The sequence below is a fragment of the Rousettus aegyptiacus genome, unplaced genomic scaffold, assembly GCF_014176215.1.
Source record: "Rousettus aegyptiacus isolate mRouAeg1 unplaced genomic scaffold, mRouAeg1.p scaffold_m13_p_24, whole genome shotgun sequence".
Taxonomy (NCBI): domain Eukaryota; kingdom Metazoa; phylum Chordata; class Mammalia; order Chiroptera; family Pteropodidae; genus Rousettus; species Rousettus aegyptiacus.
This window is the reverse complement of record NW_023416300.1, coordinates 726-13,940: the sequence shown is the minus strand read 5'-3', so window position 1 is coordinate 13,940 and position 13,215 is coordinate 726. Positions and strand designations below refer to the sequence as shown.

Sequence of the window (13,215 nt, the reverse complement as noted above, 5' to 3'; positions counted from 1 at the left end):
ATGACTAGTCAGGACACTGATATGGTAGACAAGGTAGACGAAGCCAAGCTGTCCCCATTGGAGGATGAGGAGCCAGCAACAGGGGACCCATTGGAGTCATCCCCTGATGGAAATGGGGAGTCAAGTGAGGTCTTGGAGATCCACCAAGACCAAGCCATTAACCCAGATCTGGCCGCGAGCCAAGATCTAGCCTCGAGTCAAGATCCAGCCGTGAGCCCAGATCCAGCGGTGAGCCAAGATACAGCTGCAAGCCAATATCCAGCCATGAGTCAAGATCCAGCCAAGAGCCCACATTCAGCCATGAGCCAAGATCCAGGGCCCCATGAGAACCCACAACCACAAAACCCAAATGGAGGCCCTGACAATGTAGAAGGGAATAGCCCCCTTCTTGGGCTCCCCTTCCCAAGAAAGCTGTGGATGATAGTGGAGGACGACGCCTTCACATCTGTGACCTGGAACGATGCCGGAGACACCGTGGTCATCAAGGAAGATCTTTTCCAGAGGGAGGTTCTTTGCCGGAGGGGTGCTGACCAAATCTTCGAAACTGACAGCTTGAAGAGTTTCATCTGCCTGTTGAACCTCCATGGCTTCAGCAAAATACGTCCCAGAGATCCCTCAGTTTACTATTCAGGAAACAACAAGATAATGGTAAAGTAGAAAGATCCCTCCCACCGGCATTTCCCATATTCTGTTATTGAACAGCTTCCTGGTTAACCAAAACTGATAGGATAACTCTTCTTCACATGAGACAGTATTTATCGAAAATGAGAAAGTACAGACTTTCACAGGGAACTATAACTCCCTTAGAGGTAACCTGAAGGGTGGCTATAAATACTCAGAGGCCAGTGAATGTCAAATGTATTTTCTCCCAGAATGACTAAAACAATTAATTTTGTTTCAGATCTATCGTAATTCCAACTTTCAGAGGGATAAACCTCAGCTCATCGATAACATCAAGAGAAAGGGCCACCTGATGATCACCGCTTGGCCAGGGAACAACGCAACTCCAAAGAAAAAGAAGCAAGCGACCCCTACAAGACGCTCATTACGAATCCAACTCAAGCAGCGCAGCAAAGAAGGTGACACGAGGACCCAGAAGACAGACCCAAATGTTCAGGGACCTAGTGGTACCCGATCATTCATGTTGCCTACTTTCTGGTCCATTGGTGGTATGGCCAGACGTGCCAGGCAGGAAACTTACCATAGTGAGACAGATGGCCCTAGTGGGGAGGGCACATCCAGGAATGTCAGATTTGCGCCGACGGCTACTGCTGCAAGGGATGGCGCAGGGGAAGAGCCCACCAGCCTCCCCAATTACCCAGATTACCCAGATTATGATTCGGTGATGTCTCTATATAACGCCTGTTACACCATCCTGCTGGCTGCTGTTCCAGCCATGGCCCCAATCGATGAACCTGAGGGGGAAGAGGAGGAGGAGGAAGAGGGATCCTCAGATTACAAGTGTGCATTCTGTGAGCATGTAAAAGACAATCCGGATCCCTAAGCTCACAGGCCGCTGGTAATAGATAACAGTCACCACTCTGTAACCATGAATGTATTTTCAGCTTTAATTAAAAGCAAGGCTCAATGGGAGCAAATAAACAATTCGGTGAGAACTGTGAGTCTGTGTTCCTTGTTTCCATGCTGCACACACCTCATCAGATGACCCCGAGGAGGCTGGAAATCCCAGCCTGACACAGGCTTTGGTGCCTGTTATCCTCTGCAATCTGAAGTGGCAGCAACGTCGCTTGCACAGCCAAGGGTCTGGCTAGGGAGTTCTAAGGCGAGCCCAGGAACACCTGGTGTCCTGAGCCTTACCCGCTGGTCAGGACACAGAACAGCCTGGCTCCTGACCTTGGGGGAATCACCTTACATTATCCATGTATCTTGTAACAGGAGTGTCTTTCCTGTGATGCCACGAAGTACCAGATCAGTGGCCTAGCATCTCTAGCTCAAGTTCCAGGGGTCTTACAGAGAGGTCCACCCAAAACTAGGGCCACCGCATCTGCTAAGGGGTGTGTGACTAAAGCCGTGTGGCTCAGAAACCACGCCATTCCAGTCAATGCCTGAGAGAAAGCCCATCACTCGCCAGTGAACAACCACTATAACCTTGCTAAGCACGGACCCAAATAAAAGGTTGCCCACAAAACAAACAACACTACTCAACACTTTCCCATTAGAGTTATATTTTAGATCCTTTCTTTGGTCATGATGTAGCTGTGTGGCATGTGTAACACACGGCTTCCGGAGCCAAGTGTGTCACTTGCCGGGACACACAGTTGAGGTTTCTGAGTCCGATGTCCACTTCATGGTGAAGGCCATCCCAGTCAGGTTTCCCTAGGGTGATCATTCGGCACCCACTCCCAGCCCTCCACAACATTCCCTGGGTGCTGCTGAAACATTCTGGGAGTTCAACCAGAACAAAGAGGATGGAATCGTTCAAGGGAGACCCGAGCCCTGTCCGCTTCCCTTAAAATATATTTCGTTGTACAACCCGGGAACCGGCAGGGCCAAATGAGTGGCAACGTCAAACATTTGGTGGCAGCTTTCTCTTTTTCCTAAAGATCCAAGCCATTGAGACTGTCAAGAGGCCCAGAGGGGTAGCTCACAAGGGCAGTCCCATGCACCAGAGTGCAGAAATCTGTTCACAGAGCAGCGCATGGCGGGGAGTGCTCGCCACAGTGGTGCCACTTCAGGCTCAACCTATAGGTCAGCCTGATCTATAGGTCTGCGGCATGATGGCGAGTTCACGGTCATCATTCTGCTCGCTTTTCGGTACTCTTCCTCTGAGGAGCCCTCGCTTCTCAGAGCTCCCGCCCCAAGGGGATGAAGTGCTCTGGGATGTCGACCTGGAAGACATCCTTTCCGCCTTGCTTGGGTATGGGATCCAGGAGTCACCTGGGGTTTGAAAGCGTAGTCAAGAACTTCTGCCTCAGGTCGGTCAGTAGAGCTTGGTTTTTCCAGCTCCACAACCTCACGGGGAGCTAAGTTTTCTGGGCACTGCCAAGTTTCCCCAATGTCAACGAGCCCTGGCCACCAACAAAGAAGCACACTGATGATTTTCCTTCCATAGAGCAAGGCCTGCCTGTGACAGAGCACAGGCATTCAAAGTCACAACTGCCAGAGACTGAGCTGACATCCCCAAATGGACTCGGAGGGAACTGGGGCCCTCTGAATGACCACGCCGATGTCCCAAACGCCATTCAGGGCATTCTGGGTGAGGCCAAGGGAGGGAGAGGAATGAAGAGGAGAGGGCCTTGTCCTCAGCAGCACCACCCAGGCACGGGCAGGTCGCAGCCGGCCTGCTGAGGGAATGTACAGTGCATGGACAGGTCAGGGGGGCCCGGCCACTGCAGGGAACCCCAAATCAGGTCCCCATGCACTAAGCAAATGTGGGGCCCCAAGCACTGAGGGGTGAGGAGACTTTCCCAGGATGCGATGGCAGTGGGGGTGGGGCCGGTGCATGATGTCAGACAGGCTGTCCTGTCTGGAGGCCACCTGACCCTGTGTGCTGTGCAGCCTGTTGTGGTGTGTACTGGCACATGCGTGTGTACACACACACGCGTGCACACACATACACATACATACAAACAGGAGAACATCACAGACAGACATGGACCTGCCCCTGCCTCTCAGACCACCAACAGAAACTGAGGCCCTCAGTGGAGAAAGGGTTCACCCGAAGTAAGGGGAACTCGGCCCACCAACCCCCCGCCTGGGGTCCCTTGTGGCCCCTTTGAAGTTGTGCTGTTGAAAGAAATCATAACCCCGCCCCAAAAGGTTCAAGACCATGCAAGCCTCAAAACTCGCAACGTGGTCCCGGGGGTGCCGGTGGGAGTATCTCAGCAGTGCTCAGGGCATCGTCACTTGCCAGCTATCACTCCACGGCCATACTTCTCCCCGTGCTGAAGCAAGGCCTGAACCTGAGCGGGGGGTCCGCCCCAGCCTCTCCAGCAGCAGCTCCCTCCAGGCAGTGTGTTCCCAGGCCCTGTGAGCAATGTGGATGGCGATGGTGCAGTGCCCGTGCGTGCTCAGCAGGGGGCGCCAACGCGTCTCCAAAGTCCAGATCCCATTTAAGACAAAGCCCACATAAGGCTGCCTTTCATCTTCCCAGAGACTGTGGTCTCAGGTGGCCTTCCGAAACACAGAATCACAAAAGTCAATGAGCATCAATGCCAGCCCTCCGGGCTCAGGCCCTAGGGCTGACCTCTCACCAAGCTCCCAGCTCCTGCAGGGCGGGGTGGGGCTGAATCTCCTAACAGGGATGGTGCAAGAGTGAGCTCTGGCTCCTTCTGGCTCCTTCTGGCTCCTTCTGGCTCCTGCTTTCTATGGCCGCACAGTCAGCTGACAGACCCAAAGGAAGGGGCTGATGACTGGATGCCTCCTCCATCACATGGAATCTTTCGGGAACTAAAGGAGACAGGGGGAGGCAGCTAGAGAAGGGCAGTCAGGATAGTGTGTGGTCAGTTCTACAAAGGAGGTCCCTGAGTCCCAAGGGACCAGAGAGGAGAGGGCGAAGGGCGAGGGCCCCTTGAACCGGTGGGAGGGTTCGTGCCCTAGCCCATCCCAGACAAGGACCTACCTGGGCTGTGATTCTCCCCGGCCCCGCCCATGGAAACTCTCAGCTCCCTGGCCCCACCTCTCCCAAGGTCCTGCAGGTTCCTGAGCTCCCTGCCACCTGTCCCAGGGATCCTGAGCACACATCCTGGGGGCCTAACCTCAGCTGGGCTCTGGAGAAGCCCTGTGACCTCAGGTAACCCTCTCAGGTGTTTCCTCTGAGCCCTTCAAATGCCATCCTTCCCATCCCCTCCCCACGTCACAGTTCTGCACTGTCAGCAGACACCCAGGCACTGACTCAGGCCTAGAAAAACAAATTATAGGAGCAGGACGACGGGCGCTGGTATGCACGCACCGACCCCATGCTGGACCCGCAGGTGGGCATGATGCACGGATCCTAGTATTCAGCCCTCAAATTACTCGGGAGGAGCAGAGTAGCTGTCACCCCGCTGCACAGCTGAGAAGGCAGTGCCGATGGACGACGAGATGGCCACAATCACAGGGGTCTGACCGCGTCATCCCAGTCCTTGCCTCCTTCCCTGTACCTGACGGCTGTGGGGGAGGGCTCTTTCTCACTGGACCACAGTGCTATGCAGTGGGAGGAGCAGGGCCCCAGGTCTGAGCCTCAGCCTGGTCATAGCTCCCACCAGAGACTCCGTCTCCATGTGGCTGAGTACCTGGCACCTAACAGGACAGTTGCCAACTATGGGCTTACTCTCATCATTGTCATAACCATCATGGAGCATGTGGCCTGGATACAGCACTCCAGCCATGAGCTCCCCCACTCTGGCTTGCCTCCAGCCTCCTGTCTTCAAGGACATAACCGCACCTCAGTCTACGGCCATAACATCCTGAATGTGCCTGAACTGGTCTAGTATTGAAAGCTAAGCAGGTTCGGGCCTGGTTAGTACTTGGATGGGAGACCGCCTGGGGGTACCTGGTGCTGTAGGAGAAAAAAAAAATCTCTCCTCAGCCCTATCCTTGCGTTTATTAAAACACGCTCACTTCAAACTGCCTCATGTTCACCCCCTTCCTAACCCACTGTCCTGCCTGTCCCTGCACGCATCTCCCCCACCTTCCCTCCCTGGCTCAGGCTGAGCTGCCCTCCCCTGCTCATCCCAGGCCTTAGCTCCCATGTCCTTTTCCATAATGCAAAGGTCTTTCCAGAGGCAATCAAGCTAAAATGAGCTCGTTAGGGTGGACCGTCATCCTACAACTGGTGACCTAGTATAAAAGGGAGATTTAGAGACAGATATGCACATAGGAGAACACATTATAAAGATGAAGGCCGAGATCTTCAATCCAAGGTAAGCCATAGCTTCTCAACAAACACCAGAAGCCTGGGGATCGGGAGGGGGCAGGTTCTATCTCAGCCCTCAGAACAGCCAAACTCAACCGCACCTCAGTGTTGGACTTCCAGCATCCCCAACTGTGAGACAACTCATGTCCGTTGTTTAAGCCACCTGGGCTGTGGTACCTTGATGCCACACATCAGCAAATGACTACTGCACGTCTAAACGGCATAATTTCTCCATTAATGGCACATCGAGCACATTCCATCGTGTCTGTCCATCTTCGTCTCTCCTAGTTTTCACTGCCTGTATGGTATCCCACTGTTAGTTGTCCCAGAATTTATCGACTCCCCTACTGATGAAGAGTCATAGACCGCTTTGTACTTTCTGCCACTATAAAAGACATCAACACAAACACGCATCGACTGAAGGCATGCTTGGGAGTCCCGGGTCACATACATGCACACCAGCAATGCTGATACTCGCCAACAAATGGCTTTTCATAGAAGGTCACCCACGACGTTCCATGAACCCTGGGCCAGGGTGCCATTTCCTCACACGCTTGTTGGCCTGGAAACTCATCACTGTGCTTAACCTTGCTCACCCTATGAGGGACAAAGAGTCACCCATGTCATTGGGTTTCAATTATTTATGAAGGAGGATGGATGTTCCCATGTAAGTTAGCCACATCTAGTTCTTCTACCAGGGTATATGATTAGACTGCAGGCTTGCCTATTTTCTGCCATTCGGATTCTTGGCCCATTTCTCATCAGCACCACAAAATCGCAACAAGGAGACCTTAAATGCGTGGGTGGAACTCCTAGAGATGAGGTGACTGTAAAGACAGGAAGAGGGATGAGTGCCCTCCTGCCTCACGGTGTAGAGTACCGGGTTGCAGCCTGAGGAGGAAAGGGCTTCCATTAACCTCGGTTCTTCACCGGCACAAGGACAAGAGGCCTAATGAGAGGAGATCATTAGGGACAAGACAGCAATGTTGGCTAATGTACTAAAACGGTCTTCTACTCAGCAGGGATTGAAGACCACCGGGACCCAGGGGGTTCCAACTGATGGAAAACATTTGTGACACGTCACTCATAATCGGGTCCTGCTAATCACAGCTGCGGCCTTCTCCTCCGCGGGCTGGGTCAGGGACCACATGATGGCCCAGCCTTCAGTACAGAAAATCATTTCAGCTAACTGGGTGGTGTTCTGACAGCCTAGTAGACCCCTGTATCTGAGGAGAAAATGTCACCCTCCACATCAGGTAAGAAGGATTCAGGGACCCTACAATTCCGTTTCCCTTAATGTAATCCTGGGTAGGTCCCACTGGGAGGGGCGCCACGGATGACCAGCTGAGCACTGCATGGCCTGCGGCCTGGGTACAGTGGTGACAACCTAAAGGTCAAGCAGGAAGCGGGGAGGGCAGGAGTGGGGGCAGACCTGTGCATGCGGACCAGGACACCCGTGTTTCGATGGGGAGTGGCACATCATCAGCACACACTGACAAGGAAGACTGGCAGGTGAAGGTGGCGGGAGAAAGAGACAGACAAGTGTGGCCTTGGCAGCCCTGCGATTGCTCCCAGCCTGCTCCCAGTGCGAGGAAATGTCTACAGGAAACATAGCTCAGAGATACTGTCCCCTGGAGGACCAGCAGGTCAGCATCCAAGCTGAGCTTCCTGGCTCCCTTATGGCAAGGCAGGTCTTCCGACCCCATCAAGTAGCCGAAACGACAGAGCACCTGGCCCGGGTCGTGGCTGCAGAGATCAGAGAACGCTGCCAAGCGCCCGCGGTGGGTAAACATGCGGTGCTGGCACGGATGCAATCATCCGTTTTATTGCGGGGCTTACAATAAGACAAACACAGAGAGCACGCAGGTACTCAGCACAACCGCATGCAGCGCGCCTCCACGCACACACGCACGCACGCAGCACTGTTTGCACGCAGCAAGCCCTCACGCTGCACGCCCACACACAACATGCCACGCGCCCACACACAACACGCCGTCCTCCGATACAGAAAACACTGCCAGCACGTAGTACGTCGGCCACATGCAGCACGCACTCAGCACGCCGTCCATCCGTGCGCAGCACGCCGGTGGGCAGCGTAGCCCACACGCAACACCTGCACGCACGTAGCACGCCCTTACAGGGCACGGCCGCCCCTGGCAGGCACGCACGAGCAGGCCCTCTGCCAGGCATTGATGTAAACGCACAAAGTACACAGGCAGATATGAAAGGAGGTCAATGTTGCTAGGAGACGTGGGACTCGGCTCTGAGCAGTGTAGGAAGAACAGGCCCAGTGGAGCGATGGAGTCCAATGGCCCACAACAGGAGGGGGATGATAAGGAAGTGGGATGTGCAGGGGAAGGGGCGGGGCGTGGTGAGCTTGGGGACCATGCCTGGGGCGGGGAGGGGGGGGGAGGCGGAGCTGGGGGAGGAGTATCTGGGGGCCGACCTGTTGGAAAGAGCCAGGGAGGAGTTGGGGTGGAACTGTGAAAGTTGGGGGCGGAGCTACATGAGGAGCAGGCGGAGCTGAAGAATAGCTGGGGAGAGCCGCTGCACTGCTGTGTTTAGCTGGGGTAGAGCAGGGCTGAGCATGGAGGGAGTTGGGGAGGAGGAGCTGGAAGGGGGTGGAGCCCCGGGAGGAGCGTCCTGGAGAAGGCAGTATTGTAGATCTGGCCATGGGAACTACATGGCAGGTTGGCTAGGCCCGCTTAGTGCTCATGGCCAGGCCGTGCCCTCTTCACTCCAGTGACATCAGCGCCTATTCCGTGCTGCACCCATAGGCATGAATCAAAGTGTCAGCCCAGGGTCCTCAATGACCTACACCGACCCTCAGAATGGCTCCCAGGGGACACAGAGGCAGAGAGATGGCAGGACCCCGAGGCCGAGTTTTGCACCTCAGGACAGAATGCCCAGGCCAGCTATCCTTCCTGCAAGTCCCCCACTTCCCAGGGACTGCCAGCGGGCTTCCTGAGGGTAGGTCTTCATATTGCCTTTTTTTTTTGCAGGTGAGGAGGAAAATCCCCATTCTGTTCCCTGCTGCTTCTCTGAGCTGACATGTCCAAAACAAGGCTAATTTCCCTGTCAGAGCTGTTTCCTCCTTTCCACCTCTCAGGGCTCGACCGACCCTCTCAGTGCCGTCACACGTTGCTCCTGGCGTCCCCTTATCCTCTCCCTTCCTTGCTTTTAGTCGATGGCCAAGTCTTGTGTCCCTGCCTCTGAAATGCCTGATTGGAATAATGCTCCTCTTCCTCTTCCCACTGCTACTCCCTGAACTCTGGCTTCATGGTCCGGGGCCAGCACTATTTCCTGAGACCCCACACTGGCCTGGACACCCGCGGTCTTTCTCCTGAGGGTCCTCCATAAGCCATTGAACTGTACATCTCTCTCTATGCAGAAGGTCGAAGAAACAGGAATGCTGGGGATGAGGTGAGGAGCAGAAGGTACATCCATGTGATTTAGGCCTCGGGGATGCAGGGGGCTTGTATGATCACCAGGTCTGCTCCCTCCATGTCAGCCTACCCACCAGGGTCTGTGCCCAAGAATGGTTACGAGCTGTTGCTGGATGCCCAAGAACCTCGTGGTAGGGATCTCAAGTAGTGAGGGAGGGAGCTCCGAATGGCGGACTATTAGTGTTCCTCCCACATCCTGTTGTTTGAAGAAATAGAACTTGCCCAGTGAGCTGGAGAAGTACACTGTGTGGCTACTAGTGTGGGACAGTCGTGATGTCACAAAGGACTGTATTTTCTGACCCTCCTGTATGCTGAGAACGAGGTGTATGATCTCCCTTGGGGAGCAGAATGGTAAGGGTGAGGAGTGTGAACTGAAGAGCGGAAGTTCAAGGGTCATGGCTCCAAGGCCCATTCGCTGCCAGGTGGGTGGGCCCAGGAAGAGTGGCCAAGCCATGTCACGGGTGGGGGTGGGATGGTGTTTGGCTGCCTGTGTCAAATGGACCCATTTGCAACTCAGTCTTCATTTTCAGTACAAATGAAAAGCTGACACCGAGCCCTAAAAGGATCTGATTTCTGATTCCCTGGTGATGTTCTCTTCTCCAGCTGCTTCCCATGCCATCTCAGGAACAAAGGACTGACAGGGACAGGCCTTTATTCCCTCGCTCTCCAGTCATGGCAAGCAGGTCAGCCTTCACCACCCAGACCCGGCCAAAGCCAACTTGCGCTGCTTGGCCTTCCACGGGCACCATCAGGCCCTGGCAGCTGTCAGAAGACATCGAGGTCTTCTTGGGGCTCCTTCTGCTACCTCCCAGCCACTGTTAGAACACTCCCAGCCTCCTGGGCCAAAGAGAGGCTCCTCCTCAAGCTGTTTCTTCCGCAACCCGGGACTCCATCCCCAGAACGCGTCCCGTCTTCCTTTTAGGATGTCCTTGCTATTTCCGCCATTGCTCTTTGAGGGGACCCTGCCCATGGACATGGCCTCCTCTTCTGAGCCCAGGGCACCTGCTGAGATTCAGCCTCCCTTTCTTGCCCCTTGACAGCACCCTGCAGAACTCACTATCCCCATGACCCTATGAGCACCTGCCTTTGCGGCTTGCTGTTCTTGGCCCCCACCTGTTACCCCATCTGCTGTGACTCTGAAGCTCTGAGAGGAAAGGTTGCATTTTGTTCCTGCCAAGGGTTTGCGGCACCACCTGGCTAAGACCAGGTTTACCCAAATTCCTGGTTTCCCTTCTGGACCTGTTGGTAGGTCGCTTCCTCCAGGTGAACTGCCTTTGGCCAACTCTCTTTGAGTTGCTTGCATTTTTGGCACCTAGTTGTCTGGACTCTTCGTGAAATCTGGGTCCCAACCCCGCCTTGCTGCATGCTTTGTGTTTCAGATTCCTGCTTCTGTCCTTCGCAGGTTTGTTTCCTCCTCCTTGGTGGCCTGCTTGGGGCTCAGTGTTTGTCTAGATTTTCCAAACAGCAAGTGACCCCACAGGTCAGGGACTGTCCCACTGCCCCTCCTGCTGGAGGTTGCCCGCCATGTGGGATGAGCGGTCCTGAAAGAAGAGGTGTCCTTGCATCCAGCACTCTGCCCAATGAAAAGTGCTCCTTGTCTCTGTAACTCACTTGCTCACCTCTTGCCCATAGCCTGGGTGCTGGACTAATGCAGGAGAAGCCCCGGGGCAGCTGATCAGCTGCAGGAAGACATGGCCTTGTTCCTCCTGCCCAGCTCTCGCAGTTGAGCCTCCTCTGGCCTGTTTCTGAGGTGCATGGTCCCCTGGCCCCATCTTCCTCTCCGTCTTCAGGGCACAGCTGCAGTTGTCTGTGTCCCTTTAAGCAGGGCCCAGGTCGAGTGGTCCCTCTCAGCAGGTCTCAGGTTGAGTGGCCCGACATGAGAGCTGTACTTAATTCTAGTCTTTTCATCTCAGCACTGCAAGGCCACAGGAAGAAGCCACACCTCAGGGGTGGTGCAGACACAGGCAGGCCGACCCTGGTTACGTGTGGGGGCTGCTCACAGAACGTGGCACAGCAGACTTGCAACCCTGGGAGTTTCTGCGAACTTCTGGCGCCCCCCACACTGCATGCATGTCACCAGTGTTTATATCAACTTTAATTGGGGGCAAGGAAACACTCATGTCTCGTCATTCCCGGGCTCTTTTCTCTGCACGTTCCTTACTGTCCTCAGTCGCTGTGCACATAAGCCACGTCCCGTGCTCCTGCTCCAGGCCCTCCGCAGCTGGCGGGCGGGTATATGGTCGTCCAACATCACGCTGCAGCCCAGCCGATGCGCAGTCCAGCTGATGTGATTACTGCTTTAGTGGGGAAGGGGCGGGGCATAGCACTCGATGCCATGCCATAACCACGGTTACCAGGCTCTAATGAGAGGACTAATGGCCCCCGTGCAGAAGACGCATTCAGCCGACTCTTGAGTGTCTGCAAGCCCATCGTGGCCACTTTGGACAGGACAGAAAGTACATGAAGAATCAGGACAAAGGATTCTCCCAAGGCTTACCCAGAGGCAAAAATATTCAGGATTCGGGATATTCTCCCAGTTCTTTTCCTCTGCATTTTTTTTTGGTTGAGTTCATGCCGTGTTACAATTTGTTTTTTATTTTTCATTTAACATTAAGTGTTATCCCACTTTCTAAGAGAATTCTTAGAAGACATCTCACTGCACTCGGCACCTTGTTCTGGAGCATATTGGTTGTGTAGCTCTTCCTGAACAGACAACTGACCTCCTTGGGCCTGGCCCAGGATACATTGGACCCAGTGACATCCTCGATGCAGAAACTCCAGCATAGCCCTATCCTCCAGAAGCAGATGCAGAGACAGCTTATTGAGCCTCCCATCTCAGTGTCAAGTCAGACACCGCGTCCTGCAGCCTCGAACTGTCTGGTTATCCCCTTTTCCAGTGTTCAGTCACCCGGTACATGGGCGGGGGTCCCTCTGAGAAGGGCTGGGGGACCATCCCAGTGTTTTTCTGCCATGTTACTGCAGCATCCTTTCCCTGGGAGACCCAGCCACCTCCCTAGTCCATGGTTCCAGGTTGGAAAGCTCGCGCAGAGACAGAACCTGGGCAAGAGATCGTGACGTTTTTTGTCGGGTGGCTGACCTCAGGCTCCCGCTGCCTGTTCTTGTCTTCTGAGTATTCACTTCAGGCTGTATCTTGGTCAGTCACTCATCTATGTGTCCTCAGGGCAGCCATGTGGTACTGAGCATGGCCACCACTGTGGGTGAGGCCTCCTTGTCGATGATGTTTGTCATCATGAGCCTCTGGCCCTTTAGTGCTGACCTGGGCCTCTGCTGCAGTCCTGGGGCGGGGGGAGGTGTAGTCCCTTTCCTCCCGTTCCAGGCCTGGCAGGCTGTGCCCATGTGTTGTGGTGACTCACTCTGGAAGGGGGCTTGGCAGTAGGCTGCCACTTCTTTCTGCTTTTCCTGGGACTCTCCCAGTTGCAGCACGTCCAGTCCAACAGCAAGTCGGGTGTGGGGAGCCATGGTTACAGGTAATTCAGAGCCTTACAAACTGGCTCGGTTATTGCTTAACCTGTTTCTGCTCCTAAGGCATTGTCTTTGCCTGCACCTGGAGGGTGCTTACAAGTTGCTGAAGTATGTGGTGAGAACGGCCATTTCCCAGACACAGAGGATTGATGGCTATTGGGGTAATTGATAGATTCTGTCATGGGACAATTACTTTTGGGAGTTTCAGTGATTTTGTAGTTTCTATGTACAAGTTAAAGATTTACTTTCACTGAAGTAATGCATATTTTTCATTGTTAAACTGCACGTACTCAAACTGCATATATTGGTGATGGGAAATAAACTCGGGGCTTCAGCATCACTGAAGACCGGATGCATCAGCAGTCGTGAGAGTGTCTCTTTATTCATTCCCACTCTCCCCTTCAGGTACTGATCGACTTGTGGCGGCTG

The 13,215-nt window shown here is 54.3% G+C and overlaps 2 protein-coding genes across 2 annotated transcripts; one reads left to right on the top strand and one right to left on the bottom strand.

Annotated features, from left to right (window-relative positions):
* LOC118614945 (heat shock transcription factor, X-linked member 3-like) lies at positions 1-1,504 on the top strand. Its single transcript, XM_036238200.1, has 3 exons — positions 1-648; positions 902-1,079; positions 1,323-1,504. Exons 1-3 carry the CDS (start codon positions 1-3, stop codon positions 1,502-1,504), a joined length of 1,008 nt encoding a protein of 335 aa, XP_036094093.1.
* Positions 1,505-2,984: 1,480 nt separating this feature from the next.
* On the bottom strand, positions 2,985-12,783 carry LOC107508061. Its single transcript, XM_036238199.1, is given in 5 exon segments — positions 2,985-3,161; positions 3,163-3,305; positions 3,872-3,932; positions 3,934-4,106; positions 12,501-12,783. Coding segments are annotated over 5 exon segments (837 nt in total).
* Between the last annotated feature and the right edge of the window lie 432 nt (positions 12,784-13,215).

What these genes read in the sequence shown, in the direction of transcription:
- LOC118614945 (XM_036238200.1), top strand. Translation starts at nt 1, where the DNA reads ATGACTAGTCAGGACACTGATATGGTAGACAAGGTAGACGAAGCCAAG. An exon ending in CAGGAAACAACAAGATAATG is followed by an intron (nt 649 to 901) that starts GTAAAGTAGAAA and finishes ATTTTGTTTCAG; the next exon opens with ATCTATCGTAATTCCAACTT. An exon ending in CAAGCAGCGCAGCAAAGAAG is followed by an intron (nt 1,080 to 1,322) that starts GTGACACGAGGA and finishes CCAATTACCCAG; the next exon opens with ATTACCCAGATTATGATTCG.